Here is a 26,661-nt window from a genome sequence, read left to right as displayed (position 1 = left end):
GGAAGACCAGCATGTCATTTCATTACTTTTATTTATTTACACGCAATTTCTGAAATGCATTAACAGTGTCACAGTTAGCCAGTGTTTGTATATTTCAAATCATAAGCCATTTAAATCTGGAAAAAACCAACACATATTTAAAAAAAAAAAAAAAAAAGCTGAGAGCTGCATTTCAAGGAGAGTGAGGGGGACAAATACTACAGCTTATTACAAACCCTGCCTGCGGGCCAGTTCGTGTTTTTATTCTGTGAGTTAACATGCAAAGACTTCAAAGATTAAAGTGTAGTGTAAAAGAAAAAGGAGGGGTACAAAGGAAACACTGTTTTTTTTTTTTTTAAATGTTAATTCTGTGTTTTGGATCTCATCACTCACCTGAGGAAGGCTCACACTGTTCAGAGGGCGCTCTTAAAGCTACATGGGTGCAGAGTCAACTTAAACTAGGGTGTCTTTCCACTTAAACAATGAGCTGAACACGTGTTTGGAGGCAGTGAGTGGGAGTAACACCAAATGGGTAAAAGTAGCCTAAAGATACAATGACTGTTAAATCTGACCTGTTGCTTTTTTTTTTTTTGAGCTATAAAAACTGAAAAACACTGAAATAAGAAGTTATGAGTGTCTGCATCCATGATGTGTGGCTGGTGGTTAATCGAAGGTTATGTCCATGGCATCATTCCCTGAGAGTGAAGAACTGCACACACACACCTCACATTAAAGAAAAGAAAAAGCCTCAATCATCCACATGTCAGTTCCTCAATCGCTGACCTTTTAATACATCATCTACTTTGGATCAACCACAGTGGCTCAGAATACCTGTTGTTTTGTTTTTTTTGCTAAACGGTGTGGCACTAAGTAGAGAAAGCTCAGGAGTAGATATGGAAGTTTCTTAACCTAGACTATCCGCACATAGCCCATAAACAAACCAAAAAAACCTCTACAGGAACAAAGAGGACGAGGATCGACACAGGCTCTACTCAGCTGGGAAGGGAAAGATGGGTAGCTACTCAACAGATGATCACATGAACTCTAAAAACATCCACATTTACAAAAAATTTTTAAAAGGTTAAAAAAAAAATAAAAACTCCCTACAAAGGGGGGGGAGAAACACCCTCAGGCTCACTGAGGTTTTTAGGGTGAAAATATAATAAAATCATTACCTCTGTTCAATTAATAAATAATTCAGAATCCATAAAAACAATAAAGAAAAAATCACATAAAACGCGAAATAAATTAAGCCAGAGTCGTTTCAGAGGTGACGACTTGTAATTCCTATGGGAAAACAAATTCACAGAGAGGCAGCATTTTGAGTGACTCCACCCCCACCTCCAACACTAGGTGCAGTTTTACACCTGTTAAAATTCTGCGAGCAGAAGAAACGCACCAAAGTGCTGCCTCTCGCCCTTACCTCTCTCCTTAAAAAAAAAAAAAAAAAAAGTTATTGCTGGTGTGATTGAGATAAAGAGGAAGGGTGGGACACAAGCATGAGAGAGTGGAGAGACGTACAAACAAATAAGCACCATTTTGAAATTTCAGTTTCACCACCTCCTCTTTTAGCACCGCGTTTCACCTCCACCCATCCAGGAAAACAGACCCTTCGTCCTGTTCAGTTTGTCACGAATAAAAAAAAAATTAAAAAAAAAAAAAATATATATATATAATAAAAATTAGGCCAGGGGAGAGGTGGAGGGGTGATCAGCAGAAGGGGGAAATACTAGCAAATGTGACGCAGGTGATCTTGGCATCAGAAGCAGTGGACGTCTTGCCGCCTCACCCTCTCCTCCCGCCCCCACCAACATCTCTTTTTTTGTCCGTCCAAAATGCCCACAGGAGCTTCAAGTCCACCGTTCCCTGCAGCAACATGCTCCTTTCATGTTTTTGTCTTTAGTGTGCTTGTGGTAAAGTCGTGCGCTTGCTCGTTTCCAATCCGATACCCTGTCTCCTAAGCATGCACAGTGAGCGTGTTTTACGTATCAAAGATTTGTTTCATCTCCAGGCAGTGTCCATGTGATTTCATTTCTTTTTTGTTTCATCCACCCTCCCCCCGATATATTTTAACTGTCTGGTAAAAAATACACAAAACTATCTTCTTCTCTCCCCCTGCTCCTGACTCCTCGCCCTTCTTTCAATGTCTGGGAGGGTTACACGAAGACGCGGTTGTGTCTGCTGAGCTTCAGGATCTTCCCCAGTCTCTGCTTGGCTGTGGCCATGCCTTTTTTGGGCCGTTTGCCTAAAAAAAGAGAAAAATGAAAATATTAGCGGGATTTATATAGTAACATCAAATAGTGAGTAACATTTCAACTAACTATCTTCTCACAAATCTGACAAATAATCCATCAAGTGGCCTAATCATGATGATAACCATAAGTGGCCCTTAAAACGGGCCCCTGACACCAAAGAAAGCACCTACTTTATATTACAATAATTAAAGAAACTAATACAAATTAAACTAAACATTGTCAAACAGCAAAAATGAAATAAAACATGATAATGGGGCAGGGATAGCTCAGTAGGTAGCGTGGTGGCCCCATGATCGGAAGGTTGAGGGTTCAAATCCACTGAACGGCTACCCTGAGGTACCCCTGAGCAAGGTACCGTCCCTACACACGGCTGCCCACTGCTTCACTGAGTGAATGGGTTAAATGTAGAGAGTATTGATCCCCATGGGGAAATTAAAGTATACATTAATCGAAATAAAATATACTAACACTTCTTGCACGACAGTTAAGTCCTGGTTAAAATTTGTCCTGATCTTTGATCAGCTTTATTTTGGAAAGGTTTTTTTCTGTACTTTCTATTTAATTTTAAACAGTTTTTAAACACTGAATACCACCTCTCCCACTGTCAGAGAGCTAATTCCCACATCCTGCACATTCCGTATTGAACCATGCTTTATCTTCTGTGCCAGTTAGTGTGGACTGAAACAGCTTCTCCATTTTTCTGCATATTAACAAGCAGAAATGATAAAAGTCACATTTCAAACCTTTTGTGGCCTGATTGCTGATTGGTGGAGGGTTCGGGGCGTGCCTCTTGGAGGGGTGCAGAGGTGGAGACATTGAGGGGTCACAGTATTGGTAGTCCATCTCTGGGCTGGGGAGCCCTTGATTGTCCCAGGCTTCGCTGCTGCTGTTTCCCTGGCTGTCTATCGGGCTCTTGTCCCCCTGCAGTCGGCGCTGGTGCTGCGCCTGTTCCAGCGGGCTGGGCCACCAGGACTCCTGGAGCGAGTCTGCCGTCTCCGACTTGGAGGAGCACAGCAGACCAGCCATAGACAGCATCCCCTGAATGGCCTCTGCTGTGCTGGGTGAGGTAGGACATTCTCTGTAGGAGGAAGACGAGACTCATTTTTAAAAAAGGTGCCCCGATGGCGCCGTGTTCACGGGGGCCTTTCAAGGATTTTGTTTTATTTATTTATTTGGTTAAACGGCCCACGGATAATCAGAATATTTGAAGAAGCATAATAGTACTGGTCACAGGCCTGCCTTGATCTGTTTCCTCACCGTTTGAGTGGTTTGTGTTTGTGCCTGAGTTTCTCGCCAGACTGGTCCAGCTTTATGTGCCCTGAGCCTGTCTGCTGCTCATCCTCGTCCTCTTCATCCTGGGAGCTCTCCGAGTCTTCGTCAGAAGATGATGACGACGATGACTCTTTATGCTACATTGGACAGAGAAATTTCAAAAACATGCCTCAGAAGACAGCGTAAAAAACGATTACCCAAAGTACACTCTGTTCAGAAACACTGAGCTCTTAAACCGGCTGTGTTTGTATAAATCCTGCACATCGTTTACCTCTGTGGGAAAGTCGCTGTCTGACTCGACATCTGACACACTGGAGTGTCCTGAGACTTCTTCCCCGAGTTCAGTCTTCATCCTCTCCAGATCTCCTGAGACACAAAGGAACACATCGTCAGCTAAATGCTTGCATGGCTACAATCGTCTGTTGGTTTAATATTCACTGAAGACTTACTGAGGAGTGCGGATTTCTCAGCTGTGCTGTGCTGTTCCTGACTGTCATACATCCTCTCAAACTTCACGTCCATGCAACCCTTGGGTGGGCCAACAGACAGTCCCTCATCTTCGGACTTTACAGGGCTGCTGCTTCCCGGTCGTCTCAAATCTCTGCACACACAAATATAAAGTTCATGTTAACATGCAGAGCAGGTGACTAATTTATATTGTAATAAACAAGAAGAGGAAAATAAATTGGACTCCTCATCTCCTGACGGCTGCCTCACAGCTCAGAAGAACAGGCTTTGTAGATTAACAAATTCATAGTTTCTGTTGCTGACTAGTAAACCTTTCTAAATTCATTTTTACTTCATGTTATTTTTTTATTCACCAAAGTGGTTTTATGTTGGTTTCTGGAGTTTGTCACCAAAACAAAAGTACTAGTTTGACTGGCTCTGCACACTGATTCACTTTGCTCCCCCACCTGATGATTCTTCCGTTGACCAGCATTAGCCGTATGTGGTTGTCTTCCAAAGACTCTGCAGCAGCAGCTGCAGATGCAGTTGACACTTTGTTGAACTTTGCGTGAACCTTGGCACCAAACGCAGGATCCTGGATACAGAATATTAAAAGTATTGTATCAGTCATCAACAACACACACAGAAGCATTTACAAAAAGCTTTAATCGGTGCAAAGCTGCATTTAAGTGAAGACTCCAACTACAATAATAAGTACATAGTGCACCTTTTGGCCTAACTAACGGCATTTTGGTTTCTTCCTTTAATGTAGATTAAACACACATTCTGAATGTTTGCTCCTTGAAGCTCACCTCCTCCAGTGGCCCGACCTCCAGCCTCTTCAGCACATCCCTGGTGTGCTGCTCTAAGATGTCCAGGTTAGTGGGTAGCTTGGGCGCATGGCGCTCCTGCTCCCTCAGTTGCCTGGCGGCCCTTCGAGCTCGCCGTGCCTGGCACAGCCTCTCCACCGTAGCTCGAGTGGACAGGCAGCCGTTTGATCCCGAAGGTACTCCACTTCCCTGAGATTTCACTAGCTTGCTACCACCCACTGGTTCCTCCTAGGAAATAAATGTAAAATAAATCATGCAGTGAAGGTTGTTACAATGTGCAAAAAATAAAAACAAAACCTACAGAATCAAATGATCATTTTTTTTAATTTAATAAGATGTACAGATAAAGCACATGTAAAACTGTAAAGGGTCAAGAAATGGTGCAAATTAATGATGTAAACACTGAGATTACAGCTTGTATATGTCTAAAATGTGGGTCACTTTTATTAATCACTGACAATACCAAAAGAGCGTCAGCTTTTCTCCCAGCTGACACCACCATTTGCATGAAGTCTAAAAAGCTCCTCACCTCTAGGTAGCGGATTTCCTTGGTCAGTTCTTTAATGAGATGGTTCGGCCTGATATTGTCTGGTACCTCGCTGGTGGGTTCGTTCACCTGCAAAGCCGCAACAGTTTACATTCAAAACAGAGGAGTGAGCAGAGAATCTGCCGCCTGCTGCTGACAGATAAGACTAAACGTGGATGCCTCCGGTGACTCCTGTGTCACAAGAACCATGTGGACTGCAGACATGTGAGGTGTAATCAGGCAGAATTTCTCACCTCTCTTTTCAACCAAGTCTTCAGTGCACTGATTAAAGCCTTGACTCCATCCACTAGGTAGGTCGGTGGAGGACAGTTGTCCTCTCGAAGCTCTGACAAAATCAAAGAAGGGAAAACTGTCACGAGTTTTAAGCGAGAAAGCTTCAAACCTTTTAAAACAGTAATGGATTTCCAAAAAGGTAGCATTAAAAGTGGTGTTCAGCAATGGAAATTTCCTGTGGATATTTTGTGTTTTTAAGTTTTGAGGGATCAAAAATAGTGGGGAAAAAAAACAAAACAAAACACGTCACACTTTGACCCTCCACTATGTATTAAAGGACTTGCAACCCTGAAATTTACTGTCATATGCAGGTAAAATTTTGCATGACTTCATTAAATATACTAATTCTGAGGGGTCAGGTGGGAGGAACTCATTGATTTTTCATGGAAAGACCCATAAATAAATCTTACTGACACCATTATTTTCTTGCCAAATGTTTTGAATTTTTATGTCAAAATGTTATGTTGCGACAGCTCTTATACACATCTCTGTGGCTTGTGGTTTTGAGTTTTAGACTCTCACCTTTTAGCATTTCCAGGAGGTTCTTTGCCACATACCAACAAATGGCCTCAAAATAGGGAAACTTAAAGAGGTCTGGGGTTTTCAGACGACGCTCCATCTCATAACACCTACAACGCGAACCAAACGTTAAGTGCTAAAGTCTCTAGAAAACACACAAAAATCAAGATGCCACACCAGTGGCAGGCGAGTGGTTTACCTGAGCTGCATGCCAATATTGAGGTTGTGAAGGAAGTTCCCTCCGAATGCCATGCAATCCTGAGAGGTGAGAACAGCGTGGATCCAGCCTGCAGAGGGCAGCAGAGCACAGACGTTTACTCAGCTTATCTACTCTCTGGCTTAGAATGATAACATTCTTAGGGTGGGGCAGAGAAATTACACATGAATACCTGAGGAAATAGGGATTTATACTTCGCTTAATCATATTTTCTCAACATGCAGAAAACAAAATTCGTGACAACAAGACTGCAAGAAACTTTTTTATCCTGCTGAGGCACAGTCACACTCAGCAGCAGGAGATAATGCTGTCAATCCAGATAAACAGTGCTCCTAATACAACACAAAGTAGGAGAAAACAGATTCTTTTGGTGGGGGGGGGACTGACAGAGGCTGACAGACAGGCCTGATAATACGCTTGACTGACCTACTGTGCTTCCTGACCCCAGCTTAATTCCCACCTCTCCACAGCCTTTCTGCCAAAAGCTCTCTTTCACAATGCTGCTTGAGCTTTCTGAGAAAGCATGGCTGGAAGACTGATTGAGGACATCCAGCAGTTGACGGGCTGAACTGAGCTTTGTCTCTCCGTGTGCCGTAGGGGGGCAAGGGTGAAGGAGCTCTATGGGCTTAAAAAGTCCATTGAGAGACTGATGGACAAATAATGGTATGACTGGATCCATTAGCTTCACTTCAGCGAATCAAAGCATGCTTTGGTGTCATGCTCAGTTAGTGACATGACATCAAAACATCTTTCTACCTTCTTAATGCAACATCAGCAGCGCCACCACAAGGCTGCATAGTCACGTGTAGTAAAACGCCTCAGTGCTACTTTCATCATATGACATAGGAGCTCTGTCTCTCTTCATTTTTCCCTGTAATTATGATCATTAAGAACTGTTTGGGTTGTTGCTCAGGAAGAATTTCCCTCTCTGTTATTTTCCTTTGGCAATAATAGAGGACCTTAAAGGAGCCTGTATTTTCCTGGCAGCATCCATGGGAATCATGATTATTTTTCACTTTTAAATGCACATGGGGAAAAAAACAAAACAAAAAACAGGCAGGTCAGCAAAGCTGGCGCAAAACTGTCAGGCAGTCACCAGAAACAATGATTTAACATCAGCGACACAAACAGCTGCACGTCTGAGAGTGTGGAATTTATTGTGCTTGGAAACCACACACCATTATCCAAGACTTTAAAAGTACTTTGATGACTAGTGTGTTTAGTTTGGTTCAACTAAAATGTGTGTGTGTGTGTTTGTCTGGTCAGTGATGTTTGTTTAGGCTGGTGTGAAAGCTCTCAATCACATCCTGGTGTACCGACCAAAGATCCCTTTCAAAAAGGTGTGTCAGGATAGCGGACGTGACTGAGCACGAAAGGCTGAGCTGATTTTAAACCCACGTGTAATATTACAAATAAGCTATGAATACATTTGTCCAAATCATTTGAGCTCTGCACTCGTGCTGACCTGCATGTTTTACCAGTCAGTCAACTGTGCTTGCATCCTTTTTTTCATAAATACATTATCTTTAAAGAGTGGATGTTATAGTGCTGTAACATGCCCTATAATAACAATAACATTGCTCATCTCATCATAAAACATATCATAGCTGACTTTTTGAGCTAATCGTGACAATTAGTAAAGTACAGATGATAAGCTGCCAGTTATCCAAATTTGATTTCTTCATACGTCCAATACCTAGAGGTCTACATAACTGCCATGCTCACGGATCATAGCCTGAACATAAACCATCATTTATCACAATCGTCACTTCTATCAAACAGTTCTTGAACATCCAGAAGATGGCGAGGTTACAACTTTCCAACTGTTTGCCAACCAACAACCAACTGTTGTACTTTCAGAAAGTACAACCCCTGTCAGGTGGGACTTTTTGTGGGGTAAAATAATCTCCCTGGAGCTTAATGTGCTACATAGTTCCTGTGATAGAAATACAGAGTTTCTCAGGAGGTTCCCAGTTCAAACTGACCTTAAGAAAGTTTTGAAAGTACACTTAAAGTCCTTTACTTATCAAATGTGACATTAAAACACCTCACTGACCTGTAGGGATGAGCAGCGTGGTTCCTTGGGGTACAATACACTTGTAACACTTATCCACTTTGTCCCCAAAGAACACTTCGCTCTGATTGGGCGAGGAGCTCCATGCCTCATATAGTGCAAGATTGGTGAGGGTGGGCTTGATCAAGTAGAAGACTTTCTCACCCTGAAAATCAAAAGAAAAAGGTATTTAAGGTAACGAGAGGTTAAACTTGTGAATGTGATGGCACTGCTCTACTAAACACCCGCCCCTCATTCAATCACAAATTAAAGTTAGCTGTAGTTTTCAGAAGCGAGGGGGTGAGACCATCATGATGAGTGCTGCTGGCTGTTTTATGAATTAACTGGATGTGAGAAGCAAGGTGACCCTTCAGAGAGTGCTAGTCTGACCTAAAAACCTCAGTATTTAAAGAAACACTGAATCCCTGAGCTTGATGAACATCAGGGTGGCATGTTCCTCTCTTTAAAGGAGAAAAAAAAAAAAAGCTCTTTAAATCCACACACTCACCCAGAGAACATGATACCAGACAGAGGTGCCTCCAAAGTCTATGTGGAAATCTGTGTAGCTGTCTTTGACCCCCATAAGGCAGTACTTCTGGACAAAGGGTTTAGGGAAGAAGGAGTCGTCTGGCCAGTAGTTCTCAACCCAGGACAACGTCTGAGCCACGTCAGGAACCTCCACCAGCTTTGCCATCCTGCGGGTGATCAGAATCATGCAGCACACTGAGCTTAGGAAAGTTTTAAAAACATATCTGTAGGTCCCTGATTTAATCTCAACCACATCCAATACTGTAGAGAGACTCGACTCTACCCTCAACAGAATAACAAGTCACTGAGGTGAGACTGTAAACGTCCAGCACAATCAGATCTGATGGTAGCTGGTCTTTAACCTGCTAGGTGCCTATAGTGCAAAGTCCATACGATGTCAGACTGCACCAGTGTTAGAACAAAGCAGAATAATATTCTCGGCATTCATCGTTATCAAGCTGTCATCATATAAGGAGCCTCCAGCATGCTACATGCTCCCTCACCTTCACAGTACTCCCAGTAGTGCAAATGCCTGTTTTGTTGTGTGCTACACTTAAAGAGAAACTGAGCAAAATATCCCAACCTGATTCTCACAAATCTGTCTAAAGTGCACGTGTGAAAACAGCTTTGGCTACATCAGAAGGACTTTAAATCGAATGTTGTTCCATTTCTTTCTATTAACTCAGGCAACTATTAAATCAGCTGGAAGCTTCCATTCAACTTTACATTGATATAGATGGCCTTGGTAAAAAATACATCTGGAAGTTTTGTCAAACCTAGTTTGCTGACTCTTGAAGATACTTATTCCTTTTTCGCTTTTAAATCACAGTGACGGACCTGCAGCATGGCTTACTTCGTGTCAGAGAACTCCAGGCTGATGAGGTTGAGGACTTTGGGTCGATGGGGATTGGTGAAATACTTGATAAACTCGCTGAGCTTCATCTTGCTGTCCGCCTGCCGTGCCACATCTATCACGTCGATGACTTTGTTACCACCTAGATGGGAATGAAGTGCCTTTTAGTTTGTGCAATATCAGATTAGATGTTCTGCAGTCACAGACTCCTGAATGAAAATCTTCAAACTTTTTAAATGACTGCAGAGTAGGTGATGGGGTTCAGAGGGGTCAGCAGCCTGCTGGCATCCTCATGTGCTTTTAGAGATCAACCCCTGAGGAAAACTGGCATTAATATGGCAGCATGGGGAGGGGTTGTAGGGGATGCAAGCGAGACAATCTGTCAATCTGTCCAGACCACCAGTCCCAGAGGAAGGGGAGTGGGTGGAGGTGAGAGGGCTGCTACGTTTAATAGCTGTGTGTGCGTGGGAGATCTCAAGCATATAAGGAAATATGTCTGTAGATGTGAGAAAAAGTGTGCAAAAGCTGTGTGTGCATGTGTGTGTTTACTCATGGGATAGAAAACAGATGCTAAAAAGGAAAAGAGAAAAAAGTCAAAGAGAGAGCAAACAGCAAACAGCTCACAGTTGGGAGGCTACAAATCACACGCAGTGACACGCAAGGCCGGAAGTAAGACTGGGGTGCAGTGTGTAGCAAGACAGCTGGTGGTTGTATTTTCCCCACACCCCTCCCACACACCTTTTTTATTACCCCTGTGCATACTTGTGTACACACACACACACACACACACACACACACACACACACACACCTCTCTAAAGGCCCAGCTGGCCAGCGTCTGATGACAGAGAACAGGTGGAGTGAAAAGCAGTCAGTCACACAGTGCGAGACAAAGCTGCCTGGAAACCCTGCAACGCCGAGCTCGAGCACTGGGTTCACAAACCCAATTCAATGTTTTTATTTAGTTTTTTTTTTTTTTATTAATGTCAACAAACTAAAGCACCGCTGAGCCAGCTCGAGAGACACTCAATCTAACCGACATCCCACCATAAAGACAATGATATATGACGACACCCAGTTATGTTAAAGAGCCAATTAACTGAGATAATTGTTGCAAATATGTCTTTGTCATCAGACAGGAACCAGAAACTTGTTACTCACTGCATTAATTTTAATGTAAAACAATTATTTCCTCATGAATCAAACGTTTTGGGAGCAAAATGCTGTAAAAATAATTAACTCAACACTGAAATCAAAAGATGAATCCTACTTTATTTTTGACCGTTTTGTAGGAATGAACATGATTGTAACTATGAACATGCACGGCAGGGTTTGTTATATTAAATACTGGGATGAGGGACTGGAATAGCTCCTTCTATAATAGGTTTTTGTGAATCGGGCTTTAAAAAAATATATACTTTTAATAAAGTGCTGGTAATAAGCCATTGCCTGTCAACAGCAACCTTTACTCTTCCTCAAAGCACCAGTTGGGTGCTTTAACAGGTGACCTCAAAGTTGAGCTGAGTTTAATTTGGTATCCACCCATTTTGTGCTAAGTGTCATAAGGAAAACTCATATTAATATTAGTTTAAGCCAGTCAATGTGATCTGATTAGTCAATAACAAGCATCAAGACAACTTTGATGGTGCAATACAAACTTGGTTTTCCCTTTCTGGTTTCTTTGTCAGGTTTTGCATAGTTTCATGTAAAACCTCAAACCATTTCTAAAAAGCTTTGCCCTGGAAGGAGTTTTTCAAAATCTCCAATGTCTGTGACCTAAAATGCTTTTCATGTGTGAATGAAAGACCAAAACGCATTCAAAAACCAACTTCTCCAAGACACCTTTCTAATGTGGACAGGGTCTCAGTGTAGTTAGCTTCTCAAGTGGCTTTGCTCATTTGTGTTTAGTTTTATTAGCTTCAATATTAGTTCAGTTCCTATGACAGCTGGGACATGCTCCAGCTCCTGCTACAGCCCTGAAATGGGTAAGTGGAAAAAAATTGAAGAATCGATAGTTTCAGGTTTGGCGTTTTTATTATTATAAATGAGAGGTTATTTGTCAGGGTCTCTGTACACAAATAACAATGTTCATCAGGCAGACTGTGCTAACAAATTCCATCAAACAGAGACAAAAACTAAAGACATTTTCTCATTTTTTTAAAATTTCAGTCAGTTTCATTTTTTTCTAAAGTTAGCCAAAATATTTTTTCACACCCAGTTTGAGCCTTTATTTTAGTTTTAATTAACTGTAATGCCCTTGCCAACATCGGCTGTCATCCTTCAGTTGAAAGTTTACATGCCAGTTTACTCTGAAACAGCTGGCATTAAACCTAATTTTCTACATCAAAGTACTCAAGCGGTCTAGAGGCTGGTCTCTGCAGCTGTCATCTGCATTCTTCCCCTCACAGAAAGAGAGAGGGTTGCTAACGGTGGGTCGCATTGTAACATCTTAGGCTGCGTCTACACAGGAAGTGATTTACAGAGAAACGGAAACCAGAGAAAGTTAAAAACATTCGACAACTACAGCCAAAAACAGGAAAAACACAGAGCGGGCCAACGCCAAGACAAACTTCACTCAACTTCGGAGCAAGCATTTGATACCAGTGATTGGCACATAACAAGTTAATAAATGCATAACAAGGTAACCTAGGCAACCAGAGCCTGTGTCCAGAGATGAGTGAATACTTGTTGGTAATTAAATAAATTAAGAATAATTAGGTTTACTGACTGAACCCTTACTCCTTCCTAGCAAGGGCACCTCGCCCTGGTTTCCATTCATTACAGTGGGGCAAAAAAGTATTTAGTCAGCCACCGATTGTGCAAGTTCCCCCACCTAAAATGATGACAGAGGTCAGTAATTTGCACCAGAGGTACACTTCAACTGTGAGAGACAGAATGTGAAAAAAAAATCCATGAATCCACATGGTAGGATTTGTAAAGAATTTATTCGTAAATCAGGGTGGAAAATAAGTATTTGGTCAATAACAAAAATACAACTCAATACTTTGTAACATAACCTTTGTTGGCAATAACAGAGGTCAAACGTTTACTATAGGCCTTTACCAGGTTTGCACACACAGTAGCTGGTATTTTGGCCCATTCCTCCATGCAGATCTTCTCGAGAGCAGTGATGTTTTGGGGCTGTCGCCGAGCAACACGGACTTTCAACTCCCGCCACAGATTTTCTATGGGGTTGAGGTCTGGAGACTGGCTAGGCCACTCCAGGACTTTCAAATGCTTCTTACGGAGCCACTCCTTTGTTGCCCGGGCGGTGTGTTTTGGATCATTGTCATGTTGGAAGACCCAGCCTCGTTTCATCTTCAAAGTTCTCACTGATGGAAGGAGGTTTTGGCTCAAAATCTCACGATACATGGCCCCATTCATTCTGTCCTTAACACGGATCAGTCGTCCTGTCCCCTTGGCAGAAAAACAGCCCCATAGCATGATGTTTCCACCCCCATGCTTCACAGTAGGTATGGTGTTCTTGGGATGCAACTCAGTATTCTTCATCCTCCAAACACGACGAGTTGAGTTTATACCAAAAAGTTCTACTTTGGTTTCATCTGACCACATGACATTCTCCCAATCCTCTGCTGTATCATCCATGTGCTCTCTGGCAAACTTCAGACGGGCCTGGACATGCACTGGCTTCAGCAGCGGAACACGTCTGGCACTGCGGGATTTGATTCCCTGCCGTTGTAGTGTGTTACTGATGGTGACCTTTGTTACTTTGGTCCCAGCTCTCTGCAGGTCATTCACCAGGTCCCCCCCGTGTGGTTCTGGGATCTTTGCTCACCGTTCTCATGATCATTTTGACCCCACGGGATGAGATCTTGCGTGGAGCCCCAGATCGAGGGAGATTATCAGTGGTCTTGTATGTCTTCCATTTTCTGATGATTGCTCCCACAGTTGATTTTTTTCACACCAAGCTGCTTGCCTATTGTAGATTCACTCTTCCCAGTCTGGTGCAGGTCTACAATACTTTTCCTGGTGTCCTTCGAAAGCTCTTTGGTCTTGGCCATGGCGGAGTTTGGAGTCTGACTGTTTGAGGCTGTGTCAGGTGTCTTTTATACAGATGATGAGTTCAAACAGGTGCCATTCATACAGGTAACGAGTGGGGGACAGAAAAGCTTCTTACAGAAGACGTTACAGGTCTGTGAGAGCCAGAGATTTTCCTTGTTTGAGGTGACCAAATACTTATTTTCCACCCTAATTTACGAATAAATTCTTTACAAATCCTACCATGTGAATTCATGGATTTTTTTTTCACATTCTGTCTCTCACAGTTGAAGTGTACCTCTGGTGCAAATTACTGACCTCTGTCATTATTTTAAGTGGGGGAACTTGCACAATCGGTGGCTGACTAAATACTTTTTTGCCCCACTGTATATATACACACAATATATAGTTCGGATTGAAAACAATAAATAGGTCAATTTAAAGACTTTCCATCATGTGTAGAACTTTTTGACCAATCTTTGACCACACACCGAGCTGGCAGCAGAAATGCTCGACAGCATCGGCGTTTACTCCAGTTGTCCCATTGTCTTCAAACTGGAAGAACTGTAATCCCACACTCAGACCCCAGTCACAACACCTGTGCCTTGGCTTAATGCTCAATAGGGCATGGGAGAGAGAGATAACGTGAGAAAGGGAGTCTGTAATCTGAACTTAATTATAAAAACACTGGTGGGCTTGGTAATGGGCTTGTAATAGGAGCTGGGAAGTAGCAGGCTGTTTCGGTAAGGAAGTGCAGTGGTCATGGAGAGGGCAGTGAAAGCTTAGCCGTCGCTCATTTAGAACGCATTCAGCCATCGTCTGATCCCTGATAAGTGGGTTAAAACCCATGAACCTGGAAACTGGTTCATATTGACACACACAGATGGCGCCTGCTCAGCAATGGCCACTTAGCTGGCTGGTGTAGCGTTATTTCATTAGCTTTTAAGCAGCTTCCAATGATGCTGTGTAGTCCAATCACAGAAGTCACATCCTTCCCAGACAATAAACACTAATGTTTTGTTGTAAATTACATACATACATGTGACAACAAAGCCAAGTTTTCTTACCCACATACTGCTCCACATCTTTGACAGAAAAAGTAGAGGGGGGTAGTTTCAGACCCAGACCCTCCATTTCGGTGACTGCTATGGGGTAGTTGAAGCCTTGCCTCTCCAAGTACCTGGTAGTCACCAGCTCACCCTTCATCCGTATCAGAATCTCCTCGGCACTGAAAACCAGATTGTAATAAGTTAATTCAAGCTGCCAGTGTTCTCAAAATAAAACCATAATGGTTTTAGCCATGCAGAGAGTTGCTTTATTTACTTTACTACCCAAACCACAACACAATATAGGTGAAAATATTGTGTTTGTGGTGGTGGTAGCATTTTGACCCAAAAAGAGCCTACAGACATGCAAGCTGCTCTGTGAGGTGGTGATTAGGCACACTGAGAGGATTACCCAGGTCACTACATATCACCCATTTAATCCTAACGACAACCTTGGTTTTTAACCTGAGATAAAGTCAGGTGAGCCACTGACTTTTCATAAAGATTTCTACAAAAATGTGATCACAATCAATTACTGGACCCAGTAATGTGTTTTTCTTTCTTAAAGCCACACTGTTTTGTGTGACTAAAAATATTCCAAAGCTACACATTTTTTCCAGAATCAGTGGTCGTGAAAATGTAAATAATCCACACACTGGAACTATTTTCTTTTATAGAAACAGAATCAATCAAACTCCCACTAGATATCTGTAAACATGAGAACACAGAACAAAACAGTTTGCCTGGCTTAAAACCAAAAGAAGCAAGTGTGTACATATTTATGTCTTCTCCTAAATCCACTTTAACCTGTATGAGCATTAAGTTAAGAATTTCGAGTTTTTTCAGCAAATTAGAAAAACAATCCAGTTGGTCAGAAGGATTAAGTATGAGAAAAAACATTTCCAAAATGAAAGAGAGAACTGGAAAAAACACAAACAAATTCTCATACATTTGCAGTTTTTCTCTTTTCCTTTGTAACTTTCTAATGCAAAGCCTTACTTAAGCCTTTAACTGCATAGACAACTTTACAGGAGCCCAATTTTGAGCCTTCAAAAGTAGACATGATTCACAAATCAGAAAATCGCACTTTTAGTTTACCTGAATAAAATATTCCACTAGGCAAGGCCTTTAGAGTTTTAAAAGTGTGGCTCTTTGGGGAGGGGGGGGGGGGGGGGGGGGGGGGTGTGTTGATATCTACCTGGGGAATGTCCTGTTTTGGAGCTCCTTGATAAACACTGAGGTGCCAGCCTGCACCGGCTTCGATCCATCGTCTGGCTCTGTGTAGTCATGCCTGTGCCAGTTGTTGCGCTTTTTCACTGCAGAAAACAAAAAAAAGTAGGTTTGAGTTTCACTGGGCTGTCTCGTCCTAATGTAATAATGCCCTCTTGAAGCACCTTCACACAACAACATTGTAAATTATGCAGATCACAATCACTTGTCACAAGCACATTAATTCACTACTCAGCCCCTGTGCCCAGGGGTGGATATCGAGGGGTTTGTCCAATCAAAGTGGAGGGTTTACAGCACCATTCAATTAGCTTCTTAATGTCTGCCCTCAGGGTTGTCAAAGGTTAACCTATTCCCCTCCCCCCCTTAACCAAAAAAAAAAAAAAATCTGACTCGACTAACACTGCAGAGAGCGGCCTTCCCCCCGGGACTGTCCAGCATATAGAGACATGGGTGAGACAAGGCAGAGAATCAGAGTATGGTGCTGTTTTCACACATGCACCTCAAAGAATTAGGTCATACTTTCCGCTGTTGTGCTTTCTCACATGTAGCACACATCAGGAAATAGTTTGCTTCAGATATACTGGCTAATGGAAACACTTTACTGTTTAGGCTTCAGAGCTGCCAAGATAACAGATGCAAGAGGGTGCCAGGGCTCTAGAGTGCGACCAAATTGGTCGCAAATGCGACCAGATTTTTCAGTGGTGCGACTAAAAAAAATCTTAGGTCACACCGGTGCGACCAACTGTTCGAGTAAAAAAAAAAAAAAAAAAAAAAAAAAAAGTCTCTGCAACTCGGAAAGTCTCCGTGTGGTCAACAACAACATATCATGCCCATATCGTGGTCTAAACCAAGCAGAGACAGTCAGGGGCGGTACCTCTCTGATTGGTCATGTACGTTTGAAAGTGCAAGTGGATAGAGAGGGGTGAGCTTGAATAAAGCGATATCAATTCATTAAATCCTGAATCGACTTTTAAATATGAATATGAATTCCCTCTTTGCTGTTTTGCTTCCACCGCGATTAAAAAAAAAAAAAAAAAAAAAAAAAAAAAAAAAAAAAAAAAAATCACACTTTATGCACAGCTCTCTCTCTCTCTGTGTGCACTTCAAGAACAGTTTCCCCATCTCAGATCTCTGTTTTCTGCATTATTCATTCGCTTCTTACCCACCAATATACCGTTATTTACAGCACTCTTTCTTTCTTTTCTTTTCTTTACTTAAATGACCTCAGACAAGAAAGCCTATTTTCTGCTGTTCAATACTGAAAATATTTAAACTTTTTAAAATTATACAATATTGCAGAATATTTTTAAGGTTATCTGCTATAAAAAGCCAGGCCAGGAAAATCTCCTTCATGTTTTTCTGTGTTTTTTTCTCAGTTTGACACAAAGGCATCTGCTGTGATGCTCACAATTCTGATGAAGTCTCATAAGTGTCAGTACTGATAAATGATGAGAATTATAATATTTCTGACAGTCTGAGGCAAAAGTGAATCGAAATCAAATGGATTATAGAAATCAGTGATGATGCCCAGCCCTAGTGAGTAGCCTAGGCCTGACAGAAGTGGATGTAGCTGTGGGTAATAAGAAAGGATGAAAAGAACTATTTATAACTTTTTGGTTAAGTTAAGGCCTGATCCATCTGAAATTCATAGCCAGTGCTCTGACACGGAGCCATCAACCTCTGAACTTTGAAAAAGCACAGTGTATCCAGAAAACACATTATATGCTGCAATAAATGCACTGCCCAAGTGTCCCCTCTCCCCACTGCCTTTCAGCGGCAGGCAGCAGCAAACAGGTCGTCAGAGAAGGCCAAGATGATGATTAAGTTTAACATTGTCTACAATATTGCCAAAGAGTGCCAAAGCACTTTAAGCACAAGATTGGTAGTTAATCATTTACAAATCAATATTGTCTGTATAGACAGCAAAACCCCCCACCACTACCACCACCAAAAAAAAAAAAAAAAATGCACATGTAAAACAGCGGTGTTAAGCTATGCGGTTGAAAAATTTGGGTGCTCCCAACTTTTGTGCTGGTGGTTTCTTAGGCGCACCAGTGCAACCGTTGCAAAAAGTTAGTCTAGAGCCCTAGCGTGCACAAAACAACTATTCATAAGTAGTAAATGCACACTAATATTTACTGAGATATTTGCTGCAATCTGACATTAAATGGACTATGCACTATGAAACTGCCAGGTTGCATGCACCAAGGTGTCTAGAAAAGTTCAGGACTGCAGTGTGTGTGAGTGTGTGCGTGAGAGAGAAAAAATGGCTTCAGGAAGCAGCAAAGACTCACTCAGGGAGGGTCCGTGTACGACATCACAGTTGGGACAGTGGTAAACATCAATATCCACAGCATGGTGCTCTTCTACCTGTACACAGCTGGAAAGAAATGAGATACAGAGTTAGGGCAAGTCCCCTACAGAGGTTTATACCGTTTTTAAATTGCCAGGAAAAGAAAACACGCCATCACAAGATTTTGCCCAAACATATACAAAGCATTTACTATAATAATGTATGTATGTAATAATAAACCCTACCAGCTGAAGGCATTCATTGCATTTACAATATATATGGTCTTTCCTTATACTTTAAAGTTCCTTCAGATAACTTATCCTGTAAATGGTGGCATATAAACCACTTTCAATCTAACTGAAATGAGTGGAACAGGTCTACTGCTTTACAAGCCCGTTCAGAAATGAAACGAGGACACCACAATCTTTATCTGACCTGGACAAGCTAAAGCAGATGAAACGCTCCCAAACTCCTGTCAAATGCTGTGTGTGTTTCAAGCAGAGATGCCAGGGGTCACAGGTCAAAGATAAAAAGAAAGAGGAAAAAGCAGCGCACACTTAGGTCAGGAGACCAAAGATAGCAGTTTTATTTTTTTCCCCTCCAACAAATGTTCTATCATTTCACAGTTATGGCTTCATTATTATTATTATTTTTTTTTAAAAAACAAGCTGAATGATCTGGCCTCTTCTCATCATATAATTTGCAGCGCATTTATCAAGAGGAGCTGCAGTACAGCGGTGTCACTCATGCTGCTACTACCCCTGAGTATCCTGCAACAGCCAAGCCACAGGAACCAACTCACATGCATTCCTGGGTTGCATACCGGAGCAGCATGGGTTGAACAGCAACTTTGTTCGGATTGTGGACAATGTGTATAGTGTGATAAGCCAAAAAGTACAAACTAAAACTGAACTATCCTAATTCACATGACCATCCATCCATTTTCTACCACTTATTCAGGTCTGGCTCACAGAGCCAGCAGCCTAAACAGAGATACCCAGACCTCCCTCAACCCAGCTACCTCCTTCAACTCTTCAGATGGTCAAAAGAGGCAGTCCCATCCATCCGAGGGACGGAATCTCTCCTGCATGTCTTCAGTCTGCCCTGTGATCTCCTTTCAGCTGAACATGCTTGAAACACCTTGTTCCTTAAAGTCCCAGGATCCTTTCGCTTTCAGCTCTGCACACATCTGACAATCCTCCCGTGTCCTCCTTTCCTCACTTGTTGAGAAGTCCCTAACATAATTCAAACTCCTTCACTTGGGGCAACAACATATTACCAACCAAGCATGTAGACTCCACCCTTTTCTGACTGAGAATCGTGGCCTTAGAAGTAGAGCCCTGGCAGTTTAGCTTTGAGCTCCAAATCAGCCAAGTGTGAGCTGGTGATCAATGAAGCAAGCAGGACTGTGTCATCCACGGAAAAGCAAACACTTAAACTTCAGGCCACTGAAGCCTGCACCATCCAAACTAAGATTGTCTGCAATTTGTCGACTAGATGACTAATCACTACTGTCACTAGTGTGCACCTGACCTCTTCACTGATACCCAGTGCTGATAAATCTGCCCATTAGCCACTAGATGGAAGTTAGCACAAATCTATAACATTTCAGATTCAAACCCCCCCAAATGATGCAATTAGAAACTAACAAATAACTTAGACTCAATGCCCCCACAGTTTTCTGTGAACATTGAAAAAAGTAACCAAAGTAAATTTCAGTTTAGTTTTAAATTTAGCTCCCTTCTACATTTTGCCCATAGTGTCACAGTTTGAGAACCACATTAGTGTTTTACTTCTTCTGACTGCACGTGGCATCAATTTGTGGAGATTCTCTTCCCCTGAGATCAGTACTCCAAAAACAAATGAAGAAATCTTGTTGCTTTTTTTTTGTTTTTTTTTTGAGAGAACCAGACAGACGCCAGCTTCATTACTGGCCTACAAAATCCCTTCCTGCAGCACAGCAAAAAGAGGTTTATAAACAGGTTTGTTGCTGATATAACCTTTGCTTTTAAAGGTGAAAGCCTGCAGGGGGGATAGAGCTGACCGAAGCCTGCTATCAGCTTTGATCTACAAGGAACTACAGGAAAACTGTAAAGGAAATAAAGCAGAGGGCCATTAACTCATCAGGAAATGGTGAGCTTGTGTGAATGCCTGCCACCCCCCACATCACCCTGGTGCACAAACAGGATATCAACCATACCACACAAAATCTGAACTGTTGTTGGTTGGGTATAAGGGCAAACAAATGCATTAGTACAGTAACTAATTAAATATCCATTTAGCTGTAAAGAACTCACATTTATCTCTTTTGAAAGTTACTTTTCCACTCTCCTACAACATCCATAAAAGACAAAAAAAAAAGCTGAGAGAAGCACTCCTGCTCCTGCACGTGAGCAAATGGATAACTAGTAGTAACAGTGTACAGTGTTTGGCTGGCGACTAAGCCTAGCTCATGTATCAGGAATCTTTGTTCAAACATGTGGCCGTTCGCTGGGGGAAAGCATGAGTCACAGCTCTCTGCCGCTGGGTTCGCTGAGACGTGTGAATACAGCGTGTGCTCTGGGCTGACGTGACCTTCTTGCTACTTTCCTTTATATAACACCGCAGTGGGAAATAAGGGCACTGTGCCACATACGCCACCCTGACTCAGCGCGCGTGTTACCTGTAATGATTACCACTTTAACCCGAGCTTGTGAGTCTATGTGGACTTGAGACAGCAAATGTAAAAATGGGAGAGGAAAGAAAAGAAAGGGGCCAAGTATTTCCTGCTGCCTTACTCGGGCTTGATGACTCACCACAAAGCGGGGTGAGTGTGCAAACAGCTCTTGAACCGACATGAACCTCATCTGCTCAGTCATACGTCATCTCAACTCATAAGATAGTGTTATCATGCATTGTAAGACAACAAAAAGGTCAGAGAGAGTACAACCAGGGTGAGCAACACAGATACCCCACAAAACCTTGCTTTATTCCCTGATAGAGCTGCCCTCTGACAGCACTGCAGCAGATTACCGAGCTAAACATCCCTTCCTGAATGAGCGGAGATGTGTGTACTTGGCTAAACCCTCGCCATCAACAGCCCCTCTCCTCCACTTCCTCTCATCAAAGGCCTTCTTCCTGTGTAACTGAGAGGGTTTATTCATTAGTCCACGCACTGTGAGGGGGTTCATTGTCCTCAGTGATCAGTGCAGAAACACAAAGGCTGGAGGCTGGCATCGCCATTATTTTAAGCTCTAAATAACCGCTCCGCATGGGGTGTCGACACACCTACATTAGGGAACTGGCAGATCTCTAATGGATGGGTGGTGGAGATGGAGAGGATATGAGGGCAGTTAAACACACCTGGCTGTCTTTATGTGCCCCAGAGGAGCACCTGACTCGTCCGAGTGCGCTCAGGCAAGGCTTACATAAACAGAGCCGGACTTGGACAGCAGTAAGAGCCACTGAGGTCTGACAGATGGATAAGGCTCTGTCATTCTGCCCTCAGGGGTTAAATCATTTTAGCCAGCTAGGCATAAAAGCAACATATCACCCGTGCATTGTTTACAGTTTGAAGGACACAGCAGGGCTTTCTGTAGTCAGCTGGTAAACAACAAAAAGAGGATCACTTTGTTGTTTATAGGGTGTCAGGGAGCCCCTGGGAGTTTTAAACAACTTAATTGTTTTCAGTGCAGGTTGAGCTGCCCTGAGGCCCGCAAGCACTGGGACTCTGTTTTCACATGTCTTCAACATGGCTGAGCCCCATTTAAAACCTAACGAGTCATCAGTCTTACGAGTGTTTGCTGCTGAAAGACGCAACACAACAAACACAGACTGAACTCGCTGTGCAGATTCACAGTTCATAACATACAAATTATTGATCTATTATTTTGGTACATCAGCTATCAGTTTGATATTGTAATTTAAAGTGGTTTTCTAAACTTCCTTTAATTTGAACTGTGTGGTATATTCTTTACTGTTATAATTCAAACTGACTAGTAATCAATACATGATGCTTTTGACCCTTAATCGACTTTGATTGAGCCAAATGTAATGTTATTTCCACCCCAATGAGAGTCAGCTGAATATAAACAAGAGCTATGAGGCTGTCTTTACTTCAGCCAATCAACTTATCAGACATCTAAACAGATGATCTGAAACATCACAGACAGCAGTAGTTTAAAAAAAAAAAAAAAAAGGGGGGGGGGCACTTCCACTTAGCCTAAACACCAAAAAGGCTCTCCACAGAGGTGATCTATCTCTCTTTAGTGTGCTCACACTCTGTGCGACATTGACAGATCGCGCATTGAACTTGGCTCGCCGTAGCTCCCATCAGTCATTCGCTCCATCTCATTGAGCACCACTGGTCTATCATCGCCCCCACTGTCCACACGCACATTAGACAATGGGCAGACCGGAGGGCCTGACACCTACACTGTGATCTGATGTGACCTACCGGGGATTTACATCCATAACACTGATGTAAATTTGCATCTAAGAAACGCATGAAGCAGAGGCAGAGGCATTTACAGAGGCAGGTCTTGCAATCAGGTGAGGCTCAAAATGATGAATGGCCCTCAGACTTACACCTGAAATCTAAACCAAAGGGTATAATAGTGGGTTATACTGCTTCAGGGCACTGTTACCCCTGCAGATAGTCAGGACAAAAACCTGAAGGGGCAGCAAAGTAAACCAAAGAGGTCAGAAGATTAGTAACAGAGACCCTCAGAACATTTCTTCTGCAAACAATCATTTTGTATTTTTTTCAAATGCTTTTTTCTCATTCAGGTGTAAGTCTACCACTGTAGGCAATGTATAACTTTTAGATTAAAGTATTTATCAAATATCTAATAGGCACCAAAAAATATTCTGTTGGCCCATGAGGTTAAAGTACCATTTTTAGAAGCAGTTACAATAAAAGACAAAATTTCTCTTTTAGCACATAAAAGAGAAGATGTACACAATGTGGTCATTTTTAACTTTACACAATCTACCTTATTATCTAAGCACTAATTCCACTTAATTCTGGAAATAGTACTTTCCAGTACTCTGAAAGTAGTATTATGACTTTAAAGTAAAAAATAATAATTATTCAACTTTATTCTTGAAGTAGTACTTCTATCTTGTTCTCATAACAGTACTTGACTTTATTCTGGAAATAGTATTCAACTTTTTCCACGAAGTAGTAATTTTATTTTCATCTTGAAGCTACTTCGAGTAGTATTTCAACTTTATTCTCATCATTGCATCTGACTTTATTCACAAAATAGTATTCTACTTTAGCCTCAAAGAGGTATTTCCACTTTAGCATCAAAGCAGTAGTTGTTCCCAACTGGAAAAAATATTTCTGTCTTCCTCTCAAAGCAATATGTTGACTATTTTCCTGAAGTAGTAGAGGGCTATGCTGTAGTTAATGTAGATTTAATGCAGTATTACAAATTTTGAATTATTAAAGAAATACTATAAACTAATAAAACTGAAGTGAATAAGAAACACAATGTGGAAACTAACTGAACCACAACTGAATAAAAACAAAAATGAATATGACTGCATTAAACTGTAATAAAGAGATTACTGAAAACATGGGGGGAGTTTATCAGGACTTTTTTTCAGCTTTCCTGTAACCTCACTCTTTACAAATCTGATGCTGATAAACCGTGACACTGATTCAGACAGCCTTACCACATTAAAGTACAGCTTGTTTTGTTTACTGAAACACAGGTGATAGAAAACAGGACACTCTCCAGCAACCAAGACAAAAGTCTCCCACACAAACACCAACAAGTACTAGCAGAATGAGCTCCTCCGCTTTCCCCTCCAATGGCGTGCCATCACCCACAGCCAGAGAATATCCCTTTCCTTCTGGCCTGCCTCGTGGGAAAGAGGCTGGAAATGTGGCCGTTTTTGGAGCTTTGCTGTGAGTATGTGCGTGTGTGGTGTGTATCTGCTTATTAGTCATCAATGGGGGAAGCTCCAACATTTGTTCCTTTTCTTGCTGGCAGATGACACACAGCTAGTCTGTTTTGGCGCTGACACACCACAAATCCTGGCTGCTGAGTTTTTTGGCAGCACACTTGGTGGTTACGCAATGGCTTCCGTCATTTCAACATGAGCAACCCCCCACCTTAAAAACCAAAAAAACAAAACAAAACCCAGATTATTGTATTCCTAAGCAGTCACTGTGGAAATGCACCCACACAGGCTGACTTGAAGAGTTGCCTAGGTCAGCCCATGGACTTAGAGCCACATTAAAAAAAACAAGAGAAAACTGCAAAAGAAAGAAAGTCGGATGCTGAGAAAATCTCATGCTCAAGCAGTGCGTCACAATATTAGGTGTGGACTGAAATTTGTACATTTTAGGCAATGTACATTACACAACATTAAGATTCCCATCAAGATTTCAACAGCTTCCACCTACATCTACGCATGAATCACAAAAACATCTGCTACCTGCAATCACAATAGAAAAGAAAAAAACAAACCCCAAAACAAAACAAATACAACACACACACACAAAACCCAGACACGTGCCTGCTTGGTACCTTTAAATAATTCCCCTGCTTGCCACTAGGGGTCCGAGGCCATGTGCCTCCTCTTTCTAAATAGGGGGGTGGGGGATTTAAATTTCGCCAACTGTCAATCAAAAGCCAAACCATAACAATCTCCTCGTTTCCCCCACTTACTTTCTACCAATATCAAACCAGCATTTAAAACAAAGCTCATGTGTATTAAATAATAGATATAAACTACCAGCTTGCTATATAATTAACGTACAGGTTGTGCCCAAACAAGTTGAAGTTGTTTATTAGATCTTCTTGTATCATTAAGTTTAAAATACAACTCAGACGCCGCCCGAGGCTGCCGTTACCTTTAATAACCTGCCAGCTCTGGCACACTTTGTACACTAGGGCTGGTTTAACTGGATTTAAATCGACTGAATCACAGCGACATCAAAATTAAAGTTATCCTTTAAATAACTCTACGGAAAGGTAGTCACGTACGCTTTTGATCACCCGTGTTGACTGAAACAGCTCGGTATACCATCAGCTATAAGATCTACTTTCTATTGGGCTCTATTTAAGTAAATGCCGCTGATTATTATAATAACTACAAAGAGCTGGATCATGTCGTTTTGTTTAAACTTATCTGCGGCACGATGGAGTTCATTAATGTTGTTTTTAGGGGCGCGAACCCCCACTTTCGCCCGTAAAGTCGTGTCAATAGACGGTTTAAAACCTCCGTCGCCCACCGCTAACGGTTAGCACGCTAAGTTAGCCAAGACCGCTCAGAGAACCGTCGCCTTTTCTTAAAAAACAAACCGTGTTTCTCGCCTCCATGTAACTACACCTCTTTAGGATGTCGCAGACTACATACCTGCCGTGAAACCAGTCTTTACAGATGTCGCACTCGATCATAAACCGGCTCACATCGTAGGGCTGCCGGCAGACACAGTACAGCGGGGCCGCCGCCATCTTCCTACTGTCCCCAAACAACGCAGGAATGAAGCGGGCGGGGATTTAACCCAACATCCGGAAATACCCGAGGGGAGAGCCGAGCACGCACGAAATCCGCCATTCTGAGGCAATCCCACCTCTGACGTCAGTTTCCAGATTATGCATTTCCATCTGGTTGTGTGGGCACACCAACAATAGACGCAAACTTTTTTCCAACAAAGGAATGACATAAAGGGCTTGGTTTTAGGCGTTATGCTACAATCGGATAAAAGCGAAAAATCAGCCTGTAATTTAAATTATTCTGATGAAATAATCTCCATAATCTGCTATATGTATTATTTTACCATATTAAGATGTTTCTTTAGTCGTATTACATTTTAATATGGATATATTCATTGTGTTTATTGAGCTTCACCTTCCCGATTTTATTTAAATATTAAATATTTCAGATCAAACAAACTCTAATTTTAGATAAAGTTTTTTATATGATCATTTTAAGGGAAACATCTACCTGGCGCTGTGTGAAAAAGTAATCTCCGCCTAAACCTAATAAGTAGCTGTGCCACAGAACATTTTCCCAAAAGTCTCAGGGATTGTCAAGATGTTGTTGTTTTTTTTTGGCAAATGTGAGACGAGCCTTTGTGTTCTTTTTGTTCAGCAGTAGTTTTCTCCTTGGAACTCTCCCATGGATGCCATTTTTGCCCAGTCTCTTTCTTATTGTTGAATCATGAACTCTGTCCATAACTGAATCAAGTGAGGTCTGCATTTCTTTAAATGGTGTTCTGGGTTCTATTCGGACCTCCTGGATGAGCCATTGATACACTCTTTGAGTCATTTTGGCATCCTAGTGACTCCAGGGGAAGCTTCACCACTGTTCCAAGTTTTCTC

The 26,661-nt window shown here is 42.0% G+C and overlaps 1 protein-coding gene across 1 annotated transcript; it reads right to left on the bottom strand.

The window, feature by feature from the left end:
- Positions 1-14: 14 nt before the first annotated feature.
- Positions 15-25,802, bottom strand: kdm7aa (lysine (K)-specific demethylase 7Aa). The gene is made up of 18 exons (XM_085385921.1): positions 25,694-25,802; positions 18,342-18,427; positions 16,016-16,133; positions 14,839-14,999; positions 9,774-9,915; positions 8,901-9,087; positions 8,396-8,558; positions 6,322-6,409; positions 6,126-6,232; positions 5,564-5,655; positions 5,313-5,399; positions 4,766-5,011; positions 4,421-4,548; positions 3,956-4,107; positions 3,778-3,872; positions 3,492-3,643; positions 2,978-3,312; positions 15-2,224 (listed from the first exon to the last, which is right to left on the bottom strand). The coding sequence occupies exons 1-18, from the start codon at positions 25,789-25,791 to the stop codon at positions 2,136-2,138; spliced, it is 2,526 nt and encodes an 841-aa protein (XP_085242047.1). The 5' UTR covers positions 25,792-25,802; the 3' UTR covers positions 15-2,135.
- Between the last annotated feature and the right edge of the window lie 859 nt (positions 25,803-26,661).

This window comes from Rhamphochromis longiceps, linkage group LG17, assembly GCF_057381845.1.
Source record: "Rhamphochromis longiceps isolate RC_006_pf linkage group LG17, R_longiceps_female_GT1.1, whole genome shotgun sequence".
NCBI classification, from domain to species: Eukaryota; Metazoa; Chordata; class Actinopteri; order Cichliformes; family Cichlidae; genus Rhamphochromis; species Rhamphochromis longiceps.
The sequence above is the reverse complement of the archived record's forward strand: the minus strand, read 5'-3'. Positions and strand labels throughout refer to the sequence as shown.